The sequence below is a fragment of the Periophthalmus magnuspinnatus genome, chromosome 7, assembly GCF_009829125.3.
Source record: "Periophthalmus magnuspinnatus isolate fPerMag1 chromosome 7, fPerMag1.2.pri, whole genome shotgun sequence".
Taxonomy (NCBI): domain Eukaryota; kingdom Metazoa; phylum Chordata; class Actinopteri; order Gobiiformes; family Gobiidae; genus Periophthalmus; species Periophthalmus magnuspinnatus.
Window position 1 is genome coordinate 13721347 of NC_047132.1, and position 17491 is coordinate 13738837.

General features: G+C 45.8%; 1 protein-coding gene across 1 annotated transcript in view; it reads left to right on the forward strand.

Moving 5' to 3' along the window:
- LOC117372960 (collagen alpha-1(XIV) chain) overlaps positions 1 to 17491 on the forward strand; it is a 45011-nt gene that overhangs the window by 14265 nt on the left and 13255 nt on the right. Inside the window, exons 8-26 of the mRNA XM_055223115.1 lie at positions 65 to 184; positions 956 to 1120; positions 1382 to 1540; positions 2255 to 2520; positions 3127 to 3256; positions 5304 to 5449; positions 6346 to 6475; positions 6870 to 7009; positions 7561 to 7687; positions 7806 to 7945; positions 8675 to 8807; positions 9143 to 9288; positions 10223 to 10352; positions 11063 to 11179; positions 15221 to 15367; positions 15877 to 15933; positions 16046 to 16084; positions 16260 to 16398; positions 17030 to 17172. Of these exons, the coding sequence (XP_055079090.1) occupies positions 65 to 184; positions 956 to 1120; positions 1382 to 1540; positions 2255 to 2520; positions 3127 to 3256; positions 5304 to 5449; positions 6346 to 6475; positions 6870 to 7009; positions 7561 to 7687; positions 7806 to 7945; positions 8675 to 8807; positions 9143 to 9288; positions 10223 to 10352; positions 11063 to 11179; positions 15221 to 15367; positions 15877 to 15933; positions 16046 to 16084; positions 16260 to 16398; positions 17030 to 17172 (2574 nt within the window). The remainder of the gene's footprint in view (positions 1 to 64; positions 185 to 955; positions 1121 to 1381; positions 1541 to 2254; positions 2521 to 3126; positions 3257 to 5303; positions 5450 to 6345; positions 6476 to 6869; positions 7010 to 7560; positions 7688 to 7805; positions 7946 to 8674; positions 8808 to 9142; positions 9289 to 10222; positions 10353 to 11062; positions 11180 to 15220; positions 15368 to 15876; positions 15934 to 16045; positions 16085 to 16259; positions 16399 to 17029; positions 17173 to 17491) is intronic.

Genomic DNA, 17491 nt, shown 5'->3' on the forward strand with positions numbered 1-17491 from the left:
TTGAGTCATATCGGCCTTTGAACTTTCATTGAAATATGACTCGTTCTAAGATGTTTGGTTCCAGGTCTGACACAGTACAGCTCCGACCCCAGAACCGAGTGGAACCTCAACAACTTCACCCACAAAGAGGAGCTGCTGGAGGCAGTGCGCAACTTCAGATACAAGGGAGGGAATACTTTTACAGGTGAGAAATACTAATACAATCTGACATTGCTACCACTAGCATTAGCAACAGGTTTGATTGACAGCAGTGCCAAGATGTTTCCTCCACGTTCCTCTCTGTATTTCATATGTTTCCTCTGTGTTACTCTCTGTATTTCAGATGTTTCCTCCATGTTCCTCTCTGTATTTCAGATGTTCCTCCATGTTCCTCTGTGTATTTCAGATGTTTCCTCCATGTTCCTCTGTGTATTTCAGATGTTTCTTCCATGTTCCTCTCAGTAATTCAGATGTTTCCTCCATGTTCCTCTGTGTATTTCAGATGTTTCCTCCATGTTCCTCTGTGTATTTCAGATGTTTCCTCCATGTTCCTCTGTGTATTTCAGATGTTTCCTCCATGTTCCTCTGTTTATTTCAGATGTTTCCTCCATGTTCCTCTGTGTATTTCAGATGTTTCCTCCATGTTCCTCTGTGTATTTCAGATGTTTCCTCCATGTTCCTCTGTGTATTTCAGATGTTTCCTCCATGTTCCTCTGTGTATTTCAGATGTTTCCTCCATGTTCCTCTGTGTATTTCAGATGTTTCCTCCATGTTCTTCTCTGTATTTCAGATGTTTCCTCCATGTTCCTCTGTGTATTTCAGATGTTTCCTCCATGTTCTTCTCTGTATTTCAGATGTTTCCTCCATGTTCCTCTGTGTATTTCAGATGTTTCCTCCATGTTCCTCTGTGTTTTTCAGATGTTTCCTCCATGATCCTCTGTATTTTAAATGTTTCCTCCATGTTCCTCTGTTTCAGGTCAGGCTCTTCTTCATGTGATGGAGCACAGTATGACCTCTGCCTCTGGAGCTCGCTCAGATGTGCCCCTATTCCTGATTCTTCTGACCGACGGGAAATCTCAGGATGACGCTGTTTCAGCCGCGGCTAAACTGAAGAGTAGTGGTGCCGAGATCATCACCGTGGGTACGAGGGACGGGAATGTTTTACCGCAAGTTTCATATGGGTCACTTTTATAGAGATATTATGGAGCTATATAAACTAGGACAAGCATCTGCAGGAGTCTCCACACTGTCAGCTGACCTCCTTTTTCTCTTCAGTGATCCTCATTCACCCATGACTCGTCAGGATTATAAATATCACTGCCAACTAAAAGTGTGTGTCTGTGTGTATGTCTGTGTGTATGTGCCTGTGTGGGGGTGTGTGTGTATATGTGTGTGTTTGTAGGAGTGAAGAACGCAGATGAGGCAGAGTTACGTCAGGTGGCGTCTGGTCCAGAGGAGTTAAATGTTTATAACGTGAACGACTTCCCTCTGCTCAGTAAACTGGTGTCACGGCTCGTGCACATCCTGTGTGGACGGATCCATGAGCGTGCTGTCTCAAAACGTGAGTCACATGGGACACACACACAGAATGGGAAAGTACGATATCTCCCAACATAAACAGTACGGCCCACGCCTCTGGTACAAGGCTCCGCCCACAAGCCCACGTCTCAAATACCCCCTCTTTAATACCCCATAGATGTATATATTCCCTCTTTAATACCCCATAGAAGTAAATACCCCCTCTTCAATACCCCATATAAGTAAATACCCCTTCTTTAATACCCCATAAAAGTAAATACTCCCTCTTTAATACCCCACAGAAGTAAATACCCCCGCTTTAATACCCCATAGAAGTAAATGCCCCCTCTTTAATACCCCATAGAGGTAAATACCTCCTCTTTAATACCCCATAGAAGTAAATACCCCTCTTCACTACCCCATATAAGTAAATGCCCCTTCTTTAATACCCCATAAAAGTAAATACTCCCTCTTTAATACCCCACAGAAGTAAATACCCCCGCTTTAATACCCCATAGAAGTAAATGCCCCCTCTTTAATATCACATAGAAGTAAATGCCCCCTCTTTAATACCCCATAGAGGTAAATACCTCCTCTTTAATACCGTATAGAAGTAAATACCTTTTAGAGGTTAATACGTCCTCTTTCAGGTTGTTTCAATATTATCTTTCATCGTTTATATTTTCTTCCAACATATATTGCACTTCACATTTATTATTATGAGGCCTCTTCACCTTTTCTTCTGTGTTTGTTGCAGGTATGGAGCCAGAGGCCACACCCTCCCCCGGCCCCGCCCCCAGACCAGATCCAGGCCGAGAACCTGGTCTAGACCCAAGTTCAGACCAAGGTATAGACCCTGGTCCACATCCAGACCTCCCCAGCCCCACAGACCTGCGCTTCTCTGAGCTGGAGTCCAGGAGCGTCCGACTGCACTGGAACGGCCCTAAAGCTAACAGCGCTAATGCTAACGTGCAACAGTACAGAGTGGTGTATCACAGCGCTGAGAGCCAGAGTGCACAAGAGGTCAGGACACACACACAACTGGTTTTAACATGTTTACTGTCACACAACATCATGAGAACAGGGACTGAACCAGGACTGAACCAAGACTAAACCAGGACTGGGCCAGGACTGAGCCAGGACTAGACCAGGACCAAACCGGGACCAAACCAGGACCAGACCAGGACTAAACTAGGACCAGACCAGGACCAGACCAGGACTAAACCAGGACTAAACCAGGACCAAACCAGGACCAAACCAGGACCAAACCAGGACTAAACCAGGACTAAACCAGCACTAAACCAGGACTAAACCAGGACTAAACCAGGACCAGACCAGGTTCAAACCTTCTTCTCAAAGCACTAGTAGTAGTTTTGGTTATATTTTCTCTTATTACACGCTAAATTCAGGTGGTGATCCTGTGCTCTCCTTTCCACAGATCTGACCTGTCTTGTGTTATTTTAGGCGGTGGGCTCTTTCTGCTCTGTTCTTCTGCAGAGTCTCTCCTTTCCACAGATCTTACCTGTCTTGTATATCCTGTTCTTTTACAGTTGTTGGTTCAAGGCTCCTGCTCTGTTCTTGTGTCTCTCCTCTCCCCAGATCTGATCCATTCTGCCTGCTCTGTTGCAGGTGGTGGTACCAGGCTCCTCCTCCTCCGTACTCCTTCAGAACCTCTCATCTCAGACTCTGTATCACGTTTCCATTTTCCCCGTTTACGAACATGACGTGGGGCTGGCACTCCGAGGAACCGTCACCACACGTGAGGAAATGAAACTAATCTAAACTGCTCTTTCAAAAATAGATTTAAAACAGTCCCACATAAGAAACTAAAACTATGGAATCTACACCACAGACAAACTAGGCCCTTTCAAAATAAGTCTACACCACAGACAAACCAGTCGCCTCACGAGTCCTTTCAAAATAAAACTACTTCAGAGGGACTGGTGCCACATGAGAGGAAAATCAAACTTTGAAATATTCTAAAGATGTGTCCGAGGGTCAGAGGCCTGGGCTTTACATCTGGAGGAGATTCACGTTACTGAAGTTATATTATGTAACTGCCGTTGTGTCCTTGGGCAAGACACAAAACAAATTCTAACTCAGAAAAGAGCCTTTGTTACAAAAGAGGAACACAGGGTCCCTCTACTGAACCCAGGGCTCTCCCGCCCTGGGTCCCGCTCTCTGGATTACTCTTGCTCGGCTCGCCCTGGTCTCGTTCCGCTCCTGTCCTCGCTCCGGTCCAGGCTTCCCGTCCCTGCTCTGCACTACGCCCGCCTGGTCTGCCTCCCGCTCCCTGCTCCCCGTCTGTGACTTATGAACTATTGACTTGTATTTCTGCACAAATTGTGAATAAACACTGTGAACTTGCCCCGAGTCTGCACTCCTTGGTCTGCACCTGCACCTGCCATCACGACAGTCTTCTTGATTATTTCTTCTTTGCTCTTGTAGTTTGAGAGCAATAATCGATCATGGGGGGTCATCTTTGGGGACCCAGCGCTCTGTGGGCTCTCTCCTCATTCAGCGCAAAAGTTGGTGGCAACTTGAGTTTCTCCCTAAGTAGAGCCTCCACGAAAACTGACACCGCACCATTCTCCACTCCTTCTTTGATACTGTGAAGACGTATGTTATCTCGCCTACCATGGCCCTCCTGATCAATCAGTCTCTCCTCCAGCCTTTTCTGTAGTTTAATTAACTCGCATGTTGCCCCCTTGATGCACTGGATGCGTTCTTCTGCGCCCACGAAACATCTTTGTGCTTCATCTAGCCTGCCATTAGCCTTTCTTATTTCTCCTCTCATGTCTTCAAGGTTTTCCATGGTTTCTCGACAGAAATCTTTTATCTCCCACAAGATAGCCTCCAAATCTGACATTTTTTTATCCACTTGTGTTCTTTCGAGGGAGTCCTGCATTAACATGCCAGTCTCCGCGCCAGCTAGCTCCAATCTTAGCTTAGCTTGTTCCTCCTTTTTATCCGTGTTTAATTCAGCGGTACAAATAGATTTTTTTGTTTTGCCTCTTGTCATCATCAAGGCCTCCAATATTGCCTTGATACTGTATCTTCTCTTTTTGCCTCAGAGTTTAACCATATGGGCCTATCACAACTTATTGTAGGGGAGCTATGTTTTTTACGCTGTCGCCATGTTTGAGTTTCGGTCAGAAGTCTCCCCCTCTCTATCTCTTTAAGCCCCCCTGCAGACTCCTGTCTCCCTCCTTGTCTCCTCCTCTTCTCTCTCTCTCGTTCTCACTCTCTCTCTGTCTGTCTTTCAGCCCCCCTGCAGACTCCTTTCTCCCTCCTCTCTCTCTTTCCCTGTGGTCTAATTCCTCTCCCTCTCCCTGTAGACTCCTGTCTCTCTCTCTCTGTCTCTCTCTGTTTCTCTCTATTTCTCTCCCCCTGCAGTCTAATCCCTCTCTCTCTCTCTTTCAGCTCCCATGCAGATTCCTCTCTCCCTCCTCTCTGTCTCTCTCTCTCTCTCTCTCTCTCTCTGTCTGTCTCTGTCTCTCTCTCTCTCTCTCTCTCTCTCTCCTCTCACTATAGTCTAATCCCTCCCTTTCTCTCTCCTCTCTCTCTTTGCGGTCTGATCTCTTTTTGTCTCTCTTTTTCAGCCCCTCTGCAGACTCCTGTCTCCCTCCTTGTCTCCTCCTCTTCTCTCTCTCTCTCTCTCTCTCGTTCTCGCTCTCTCTCTCTGTCTTTCAGCCCTACTGCAGACTCCTTTCTCCCTCCTCTCTCTCCTCTCCCTATAGTCTAATCCCTCCCCCTCTCTCCTCTCTCTCTTTGCGGTCTGATCTCTTTTTGTCTCTCTCTTTCAGCCCCTCTGCAGACTCCTGTCTCCCTTGTCGTCTCCCCCTCTTCGTATGACTCCCTGCGGGTGAGCTGGGGTGCTGTGGTGGGGGCGTCTCAGTACATGCTGCTGTACTCTGCCCTCAGTCATGGAGAGCCGGAGGACGCACGAGAGGTGAGCGGTCAGAGGTCAAAGGTCAGACACAAGAGGTGAGAGGTCATCCACGAGAGATCAGAGGTCATAAATGAGAGATCAGGAGTCAGGTAATGGTCTCAGACATCTGTGAACTAGTCCGGGTTTCGCCAGCAGATGGAACTATATACAGAGAAATGTCAACAATGATAGAACTGGAGGTGTGAGGAAGGGCATCTGACACATTCACCATATCCCAAATTGCCAAATGTACACTTCGTTGGGTGTATCGAAATCGAAGGGCACTTAGGTAACTTCCAGCGCGGCAAAGCCTGTCCCATTCCATGCACCCGACGAATGTGGCTGAAAATGTGCCATGCGTTTCCATTGAGATCGGCCATAAACGAAGCGTGCATTCGAGCACACTTCATGCACTGCTATATCCCATCATGCACCACACCTACGCAATAAAATGAAAAAAAAAAGAGTTTTAACAATGTATATTTTGTTAAAGTTTTGTAGTATCTACAATTTTGAAAAACTCAAACGTATTTGCCTATTGATATTCAAAGGGAAACATTAATTCATTACTTCATTCAATCTAAACAGAAATACAGAACAACAGCTGCCACGACGACACCTTGACTCTTCTTCTATTAAATAATTAATAATTAAAAATAAAACTGTAATTATTTCACCTTAGCTCATTAGTCAGCAGCCGTCACAGTTACTCGGCAACATAACGTAAGCGATGTAACGTAACTGACGTAACGTAAGCGACGTAACGTAAGCGCGCAGTGGTTGAAGTACACTCCGTGGTGTAGGCCTGTTCCATTTTGGCAAGATATACACGGAGGAGTACCCTTCGTCGGATGGGTACTTTGAAGGGTACTTCAAACTGCATTTGGTGACAAGGCCTTCTCCTCTGTGTCCTCCAGGAGAAGCTGAGCCCCTCCCTCACTGAGGTGACTCTGGAGGATTTACTGCCCTCTACAGACTACTCTGTGACACTGTACGCGCTGTATGACGACGAGCCGAGCGAGCCACTCACTGCGGTCGCTACTACGTGTGAGTACATGAATATATACACACACACATATATACATATATATATATATATATATTTATATATATATATATATATATATATATATATATATATATATATATATATATATATATATATGTACACAACACATCCACAGAGCACGCCGCTCACTGCAGTCGCTACATGTGAGCATATGTATACACGTATACTGCAAAAGTATATTTTTGTACAACAACAATACAAGTAGTACAGTTACATAAGACTTTCTCCGTAGAGATGGATTCCAATAGACAGGTGTCGGTCAGATAACGTGAGGGTCAGTCAGGTGAGAGTCAGGCAGGTGAGAACCCGACAGGTGAGGGACAGGTATTGCTGTTCCTTTACCTGATGTCTCTCTCCTCTCTCCCCCCTCAGTCGCCCTGCCTCCCCCACACTCCCTCTCCTTTCCTCTGGTGTCCCACAGTCGGGTGAGAGTGAGTTGGACCCCAGGAGCTGGGCAGGTGCCTGCGCACCGCATCACCCTGAGCACCAACCACGGCAGCGACGTCCGACAGGTAAAACTCACTGTAATTCTGCTCTAAGACAGCTGTGACTACAATCTGCACAATTAGCCTCTCCCTCCACCAGGTGGGAGGTGGATGAAGTGTCTCAAGAACACAGCTGGAGTATGGACTGATTATAGCAAGGTTCAAACCACAGACCTTCTGGTTGGTGGGTGAACACTGAGCCACTGCAGCCCCTCAATCATGAAACAAACTTTACTCTCTGTGAATAAAAAGCTGTGATCATTTTCACACGTTAGTGGCTCTGTGGAGCACCCCCCCAGTGGCTGTTGATTTAGTTGTGTTTACTTCTCTTTTGGGTTGGTCCTGGTCACACACATCACGCATCATTCACGCCAAACACCATGAGCCACGTGAGAGTCCATCACCTGATCAAAGAACTTATCTCCATGACCTGAGCTTGACAGAGCCACGTGAACACATGCGCACACCCACTTCAGCTACCACCTCACGCGGACAGTATGAAAATGACACTTGTGAATGTGCGTATGTTTATGTATTTTTGTTTATTTATTGGTCTGTTTGTTTGTTTATGTTTCCAGGTGGAAGTCTCGGGTCTAAACTCAGTCTTGGTCGAGACTCTTTCGTCTCTGTCCAAGTATCAGGTCTCAGTCCAGTCCCTGTTTCCTCAGGGCGAGTCTGCGGCCGCCACCGGGAACGTCACTACATGTAATATATCCCAGATGCCCTCCCAGCGTCTCCCTGTGTCTCCTCCCTATGTCTCAGATGCCCTCCCTATGTGTCAGATTGTGTCAGATGCCTTCCCTGACCTTCTCTCTCTCTCCAGTGAAGGTGCCCCCGCCCTCTGACCTCAGGGTCACAAACTTCTCGGGCAGTGACCTCACAGTGCGTTGGGACGCGGCGGCGGATGATGTCATCTCTTACCTCATCAAATGGATCCCTCTGAGTGGAGGAGAGCTGAAGGAGGTGGGGCTTAGGCTGAATGTTTGTGAGGGTGCAGAGGATGGAGTGAGGGTACAGAGGAGATTGTGTGGGTGCAAAGGATGAAGTGAGGGTGCAGAGGAGGTTGTGAGGGTGCAAAGGAGATTGTGTGGGTGCAGAGGATGAAGTGAGGGTGCAGAGGAGATTGTGAGGGTACAGAGGAGATTGTGTGGGTGCAGAGGATGGAGTGAGGGTACAGAGGAGATTGTGTGGGTGCAAAGGATGAAGTGAGGGTGCAAAGGATGAAGTGAGGGTGCAGAGGAGATTGTGAGGGTACAGAGGAGATTGTGTGGGTGCAAAGGATGAAGTGAGGGTACAGAGGAGATTGTGTGGGTGCAAAGGATGAAGTGAGGGTACAGAGGAGATTGTGTGGGTGCAAAGGATGAAGTGAGGGTACAGAGGAGATTGTGTGGGTGCAAAGGATGAAGTGAGGGTACAGAGGAGATTGTGTGGGTGCAAAGGAGATTGTGTGGGTGCAGAGGATGAAGTGAGGGTGCAGAGGAGGTTGTGAGGGTGCAGTGGATGACTGTTCTTGTCTCTAGCTCTCTGTGGAAGGGGGGGGGGGGTGAGGGAGCGATCCTGGACAGTGCAGAGGAGGTTGTGAGGGTGCAGAGGAGGTGGTGAGGGTGCAGAGGGTGACACGTGGGTGCAGACGGGGTTGTGAGGGTGCAAAGGAGTTGTGACAGTACAGAGGATGACTGTTGTTGTCTCTAGCTCTCTGTGGACGGAGGGAGTGAGGGAGCGATCCTAGAGGGTGCAGAGGAGGACAGAGAGTACCAGGTGTCTCTTTCGGCTCTTTACTCAGACGGAGCTCAGAGCGAAGCTGTGGCCATTCGATACAGCACCAGTGAGTACTACTAATACTGCAAAATATACTTCAAATACTGCAATATGTACTACAAATACTGCAATATATACGGCACAAGTGACTATAAGTACTGTGAAAAATACTGCATCTGTAAGTATAAGTTCTATGCGGTACTCCACAGTGAAGTAGTGCAGTACTGTGTAGTAGTGTGTAGTACTGTTACTCTCTGCAGTGATGATGTTTTAAATCTGCAGTTTTATTGTAAATCTGACTTGATGTAAAAATGTTCCTTTTCTCTTTTGCTTTCACAAAAGTTGGTTCTGCGGTTTCTCTCCCCCTTTCTCTCCCTCCCCCCTCTTCCCCCCCTCTCTCAGTGTCAGGGGCGGGGCCAAGTGCTGTGTCCGTGTCAGGGGAGACAGCGGTCAGTCTAGTGGTCAGCTGGACTCCTCCAAACGCCCATGTGCTGCATTATAGAGTGACCTACACCCCCCTGAGCGGAGCCGATGCCCACGACACCATCGTACGTGGACAGAGACGAGGAGCTAATGAAAGGGACTATACTGATACTTTACAGCTGATGTCATCGACATTCTATGGGGGTGTGATGCTAACCGTAGGCACTGCTCTGTCTGAAGTTTGTTAGACTTCAATCTGAGTTTTATTTTAACACAATTTGACCATGAAGATCTGACCTATTTGCATTATAACAGGTGAGCTGATTTGTGGTCTCTCAAGTCCCTCTCAAATAACATTACAGTCACAAGCTAGCTAAGATTAGCATTGGCATTAGCCAACAGTTTTTCAGTTAATTACTCTCACCTTTTTGTGTAAAATCAAACTCCTAAACAGGAACATGAATGCTCGGAAAGATTACAGGCTCCTAAACATGAGCTCTTTAAATACAGCTTGGATTTTTGAGTTTTCAGACTATCTTAAAACTTTTAGGGTAGTGTTTGCTAATGTGTGCATTGTGTCTCCATGGCAGCTGATGAATATTCCACCATACACACCCATACAGAACACTCCCAGCGTGACGTCTCTGCAAAGTATCAATAACTCTACTCTCTGACATCTGACCTCTGTTTTAATTTGTCCTCATCACAAACTGACCCGGAGTTGAGTTTTTTTTTTCATTCACGTGTTTAACATTTAAGCTGAGTTCTACACTAGAATCATTTGGATATTTCAGCCATGGAATTGCCAATATCTACTGAACTAAAGGTAAAAGGAGCTGTTAACTTGAAAACCACCACTTCATGACATCACAAGGTGGAACGGAGCATTTTGAGCTTTGGAGATGTAGACAGACTAATAATAAAGTGTTACTCAAACATGTGTGAATGAAACAAAACACAACTCTAGGTCTGTTTTTGAGGAGGTCATCTGAATGTGGAGCTCACAGGGTCAGTCTGTGATACTGGACCTTTAATCACGTGATGTCTGTTTCTGGACAGGAGCTGGTCTCGGGGAGCGAGAGGCGGGTGGAGCTTCAGGGACTACAGCCGGACACTCGCTACAGCATCATGGTGACCGCCGAGTACAGGAGCAGAGAGGGAGGGAGTGGAACGGCACAGGGGAAGACAGGTGAGATGAGGGGAGACAGGTGAGAGGAGGAAGACAAGTGAGGGGAGACAGGTGAGAGGGGCAGAGACAGGTGAGAGAATGGTGACAGGTGAGAGGAGGGAGACAGGTGAGAGGAGGGAGACAGGTGAGAGGAGGGAGACAGGTGAGAGGAGGGAGACATGTGAGAGGGGCGGAGACATGTGAGAGGGGTGGAGACATGTGAGAGGAGGGAGACAGGTGAGAGGCGGGAGACAGGTGAGCGGGGGGAGACAGGTGAGACAGCGGAAACAGGTGAGGGGAAGGGGAGACATGTGAGGGGAGGGGGAGACAGGTGAGAAGAGGGGAAACAGGTGAGGAGAGGAGAGACAGCTGAGGGGAGACAGTTGAGGGAGTGGAGACAGGCGAGCGGGGCGGAGCACATGGATGCAGCAGATTGACAGCATGTTTACACAGAACTATTATAAATAAGACAAGAAACCACCTGAAATGTGCCACTGTCACTTTACCTCAAATGAGACGTCATTAGGCCCAGACCCTCAAAACTACAAACTCTGTTCAGATCATTACAGTGGACTAGTCCCACAGTGTCATAACACGCGTGATGGTTACATGGTTACACCACAGACCAACGTTTAACTGCAGAAGTGTTCAGTGACTGAACCTGGACAAGTGTCACCACCTGAGTGCTGCCCAACATAATCCTGTCTCTCTCTGCCCCCCCTCCCCCCCAGGCAGTCTGCGTGTGAGCAGTGTGAGCGTGCTCAGATCCGATCACTCGTCTCTTTGTGTTTCCTGGAGGCCTGTGTCTGTGGTGGACGGATACCGCATTGTCATACAGGCAAACAGAGGTACTGCACCTGTCCCCTTTAGCAACACACTCACACAGGCCAAGAGAGGTACTGTTGTCTTTCATTGTCAGGACTAAACCAAAACTAGATATTTGAAATATTTTCCTCATGTGAATTCCCAAGTCTGCCCATAACAATGTCACACATGCTCTTTTATCTCTGCCCTTGTGCCTTTAAGCCTTACACTTCTGCTGTCTGTATCTGTGTGTTATATTTATATGTTTTATATTTGTATATTTTATTATGATTTTCTTTTAAATACACCAAGACTTTTAAATCATTTTTTACATTTTTAAACAAAATTTCTGACGAGCCAGCAACATGTCCGGGGAAAGAAACCAAAGGAATTCTTTCTGTGAACGCTGTCGGAACTATCAACAATAAATTAATGAGCTACAAGCACGGATATTTGCTTTATAATCGGATAAAAGACTTCCCCGCACACTCCGTGACTTCCAGTGGTAAGCAGCCCACAGTTACTTTCAGAGAAGAGGGTGAAAAAAATGCTACTTTCAACTTAAACCTGAGTGATACGGTGTCTTTTCCAAAACTTTGTAAAGACAAGAATGCCAACACAAAAGACAATGCTAATATAGGTACATCACCCAAAATACAGCTTACAAACAGATTTTTACCACTGTCACATATTGATGTTGATGTTCACATACACACAGAAAATGGATTTTTGTCACAAAACAAGAGCAATGAAGTTGGCAAAAGAATGCAGGCAGACAGGCGATCTGTGCTAAATATCAAGGTCAGAGATACGCTGCTGTTAGGAGATGGTGCTATCAGAGATGTTAGCCAGAGAGGAATGCAAACATGCTCTTATCCCAGTTACACTGTTTTTGAGATTACAAAACTCCTGCCAAAGGTTTTGTCAACACACCAAGGAGTTAAACAGTCAGTTGTGCAGGTGGGCGCAGGTGACACCAGAATGGAACAGACTGAAATCTTGAAAAGGGATTTCATTAAATTATTTGAGAAGCTTGATAAAATGGACATTAAGACATTCATCTTAATTCATCACTGGCCCTCTTCCTAGAATAGACAAACGGAAGATGAGTAAATTTCCCCTGCTGTTTCAGCTGAACACAAGGCTGTTCAACGCATGTGCAGCCAGAGGCTCCCCCAGCAAAGGAGTCACCACCAACAGCACAACCATCACCCCCCAGCGAGGGATTCAGCAGCACCACCAATTCCCCAGAGAACAAGTCAACAGCACCACCACCTTCCCAAGTGAAGGTTCATCTCCAGCGTCACTTCCCCCAGGGTCCTCGTCACAGGCCTTGAACTTGTTTGTGACAGCCCCAACAGAAGTTTCAGTCCCAGCAGCACCTCCATCACCTCCCTTACCCACAGACCAGGCCTGGGTCCCCTTGCTACATCTACTCCCTCTAGGGATTCTTTACTCTCCTCACCCATGGCCCTTCCCAACAATCTACAAAGCCTCATCAGATCAGGAATTAAGATGGCTCCCTCACACCCAATATAGCTCGATCAAGAGGTCTGGCATCAACTATGCTGAACTCTTCCCCATACCCACCTATCCCCCTTTGTCTTTCACCCAAACTCTCCCCTGCTCTGCCTCCTCGGCCTTCACCTGGTCCCTCACCTTAACTCCCCCCTGCTTGCCCTTCCCTGTCTTCCCCCAGAGCTGTTGTCACCAAGAGCTAGGGCACACAGGGCCTCTGCTGTCCCAGGACATACAGTCATGATAAAGATAATGTCATGCTGAGGCCCTGTAATAGAGCAATATCTACAGAAGGACAGTTAGACTGTCCAATCAGAGAAATTTAGTTCACTGTAAGAAGATAACATCCAGTCCTACCGAAACTAATCTGAAACTTGCTATGCAGTGTACAGGTTTTTAATGTACATGTGGATAATGTGTTTGACAGAAACACTAAAGAGCTCAGTTTTGTCCTTGAAACCTTTGGTCTGACTCAGTATGTCAGCGAGCCCACCCACAACAGAGGACACACTCTGGACCTGCTCATTACAAAAGGAGTAAATATTTCAGATGTCAATGTGGTGGATGTTGCTCTGTCTGATCATTTCAGTGTTTTCTTTAACTTGTCTGTTATTCCCAAACCAGCAGCTGGTCCTACAGTTGTTCGAAGGAGACACATAAATGATAACACAGGTGCACTGTTCATGGAAATGATGCACTTTGAAAATTCCTCATGTTCTAATGTTGATGATTTGTTAAACATTGTGACTTTGAGTGTTTTGAATGTTCTGGACACCACTGGGCCGATGAAGGTTAAAATGTTTAAAGATAAGCAGAAAGCGCCATGGAGGAATGATTACTCCAGAGCACGGAAAAAGGAATGGAGCAAGTCAAAGCTCCAGGTTTATTATGAGATTTACAGAGAAAAGATGTACAGGTACAACGACAGTTTATGTAGAACAAGGCAGAGGTATTTTTCTGACATTATCGTGTCCTGTTAGCAACACTAAACAGATTAACAAACCCTCCAGCTCCGCTGCCTTTAGAACTAATTTCGACATCTAAGTGTAATGAGTTTGCAGTATTCTTTAATGACAAGGTTCAGGGCATTAAAAATGCCATCAATTCTACAACGCAAATAACAACCCAGCACCCACCTAGACACTTAGAGCTGACTCACTTTGCACCTGTAACTTACAAAACTGTCCAAGAGATCGTCACCAATCTGAGTTCATCTACATGCTGCCTCCATGTGTTACCCACTAAATTTCTAAAGTCTGTGCTCAACAGTTTGCTGTCACCACTCGCTTGCATAGTTATATGTCACTTCAATCTGGAACATTCCCAAGAGCTTTGCGGTTATCAAGCCTCTCCTAAAGAAGAGCAGTCTTGATGCCACAATATTGATCCATTACCGACCAATCTCAAATCTGCCGTTTTAAGGCAAAGTCCTTGAAAAAGTTGTTTACCAACAGCTTATTAACTTTCTCCAAATAAACAACTCCTTTGATGTCTTCCAATCAGGTTTTAGACCCCACCACAGCACTGAGACTGCTCTTATCAAGGTGACAAATAACATCTGCCTCAACACTGATGCAGGCAAAGTCTCAGTCTTGATCCTGTTAGACCCGAGTGCTGCCTTTGACACTGTTGATCATGGGATCCTGGGACTGGGAGGGCATCTCTGGTATGGCACTAAATTGGCTCAAGTCCTATCTAGAAAACACGGAGTTCTTTGTTGAAATTTAAAAATGTGTCTCAGATAAAATGAGATAAAAACAGATAAAAACAACTTTCTCCAACTAAACTCAGACAAGACTGAAGGCATAGTCTTTGGCCCACAGAAACATAGATTAAGTGTCTAAAACCTTCAAATCATGTTAGAAATCTAGGGGTAATAATGGACTCAGTCTTGAATTGTAACAGTCACATCAAATCAGTAACATATACAGCTTTTTACGATCTAACAACATTGCAAAACTCAGAGGTCTACTGTCAAAACCCGACTTAGAGAGACTTGGCCATGCATTTGTCTCCAGTAGATTGGGCTACTGTAACGGCCTGCTCACTGGCCTCTCCAAACAAGCCCTAAGACAGCTGAAGTACATCCAGAACGCTGCTGCTCAGGTCCTGACTAGAACCAGGAAGTACGAGCACATAAGTCCTGTGCTCAGATTTCTGCACTGGCTCCTTTGGCTCAGAAAATAGACTTTAAAGCAGCTCTACTTGTGAACAAGTCTCTCCATGGCCTAGCACCAAAGTACATATCTGACATGTTAGTGCCATCTGAACCATCTCGCACTCTGAGGACTTCAGGGACCAGCGTCCTGCTGGTGCCCAGAATCAGGACTAAGCATGGGGAATCAGCATCTCAGTTTTATGCAGCTAAAACGGTTCTGTTTAGCTGTGCATATGACTGAAAGGTTTTTAATCTGGACTCTTCTCTTTTAATGTTAATTTTATAATGATTATTTGTGATTATTTATGTTTTGATTTGTTTTGTTATGATTTTAATGTCTTTCTGTAAAGCACTTTGAATTACCTTGTGTATGAATTGTGCTATACAAATAAACTTGCTGTTGCTCCAGACAAACAGATAGAGGAGCAGCGTGTGGACGCCTCCAGCACAAGTCACTGTTTCTCTGGCCTGCAGCCTGAGACACTGTACCGCATCAGTGTGTACTGCACTCTGGGAGCAGCAGAGGGCGCCGCCGTCACCATCCTGCACCCCACAGGTCCCACAGTGAAGCTTTAATCTCCTCCTCTCACCTTCTCCCTTCCTCCTCTCTCTCTCTCTCTCTCTCTCTCTAACATTTAAAGTCTCTGTCCCTCATTTTTACATTTTAAAACAAAACTAGTTAATTTTGAACAGTTTGGCCTAAGTAACTCCTCACTGACTCTATGCATCAGAGCATGCTAATGACTCACCATGAGTTTATAAGCACTTTTTACAACTCTCAGAGACCATCACAGTAAAGCTAACAACAACTAGCATGCTAACTGCTCCTGATTCTAGGACAATGAAACACTGCAGACCTCACATTTAAACAGAACAGTTTTTCTCTTATGATGTAAACAACGACTTTCACTGCAACTAAAGCCCCAGTCTGTCTCACTCTCACTTTGTTGTTTGTTCCTTTCACTCTCTCCTCTCTCATTCTCTCACTCACTCTCTCCTCTCACTTGCTCTCTCTCACTCACTCTCTCAATTTCTCACTCTGTCTGTTGTTTGTTTTTGTTCCAGCTACAGCTCCAGCTCGGCTCCCTGTTCACCCCAGACTCTATCCCGTTACTAATGAAGGTGACTGCTCCTGTTTTTATTTATACATATATACATACATATATAAATAAAATATTCCTCCTCTAAGTGTTACATATTAACTGTGGCTCTCTGCTGCCCTCTTGTGTTTCAGTGTGTCCAGAGGTCACCATCAGAAACAAGATTGTCAAAGGTAAAAGCATCTTCATAACACAGACGTATGTAATGATAAGAGTCTCAGGCTTTGACATGATGGAGGCATTCAACCTGTTTATGTGTGTCTGTGTGTGTATATGTATGTGTGTGTATACATGTGCATATGTGTGTGTATGTGTGTACGGGTCTATAATATGTGCGTATTACTTCAGGCTTTGACATGATGGAGGCGTTCGGTCTCACTCAATCATCTCACTCATCTCTGGACGGAGTCTCTGCTGAGCCTTTTGTCTTCACCTCTCTGCCCTCGTATTCCCTGCACAGGGACGCCCAGCTCACGCAGAGCACCCGGTATGTGAACTACATAACACTGAGAGCAGCCACAGAGCACCCACACGAAACACACACAGCACCCAGAGCACCCACACAACCCACAGAGCACCCATAGAACCGGGTGTAGGACACATAAGACATGGGAGACACAACACCTCGCTCTCACTGAGCCCATGTGCTGTCAAAGCTTTTATTTTGAAAGGGTCAAACATGACCCCTGACCCTGTGACTGTGAGTGCAATCTGCAGCCAGAGCAAACGTAAAAATACTTCATGCTTGTTTTGGTGTTTGTACATAAAAACAAACAAATATTATTCAGTCCTAATTTAGAACAAAACACCCTCTGCCAACAGAGGGCGCATGGACTGCAGTGGCTAAACAAGTTGCTTCTTGCTTAAAACATGCTTTGAAGTGAAGTGATTCATTTGAGCCTGAATTAGTCAGGTTTGATAAATGATCTCCACCTGATGACATCGCCAGGTGTAGCACAGTGTTGTGAGCTGTGCAAAGGGAGGAATACTGAAACGTGTGAACAAAACAAAACACGAATACAGAGAAGTCTGTGAGGAGGACACGACATTACAACAGGGTTAAAGCCCCACTGCGGGACATTTCCTCCTTCTTACCCCCTGTCTCCTCCCCCCTTTAGTTTGCTCCACCCCCTGGGCCTGTCTCCTGACCACACCCTCAGCCTGTCGCTCCGCCTCCTTCAGGACACGCCTCCTGAGCCTTTCGCTGTTTGGCAGATCACAGACGTTGACCACCAGCCCAAGATGGGGCTGGTCCTGGACCGTGAGTCTCTTTACATAACAAAATACTGCCTTACTCTCTTTACATAATAAAATACCGTCTTACTCTCTTTACATAATAAACACTGCCTCAGTCTCTGTGACAAAGTGGGCTTTTGTCATTTAATATCACCATAATTTTGTTTATATTCACACATTTATTAATTTTTCGAATAATTTTTCAATATGCAACTAAGCACTAAACATAACTATTCCAGGCTTGTTTTGTTTAGTCTTTTAGTTAGTCTACCTTTAATTTAAACACCACACATACACTTGTTACTTTAAAGATAATTAGCTAAAGGTATTCAATTCAGTTACAA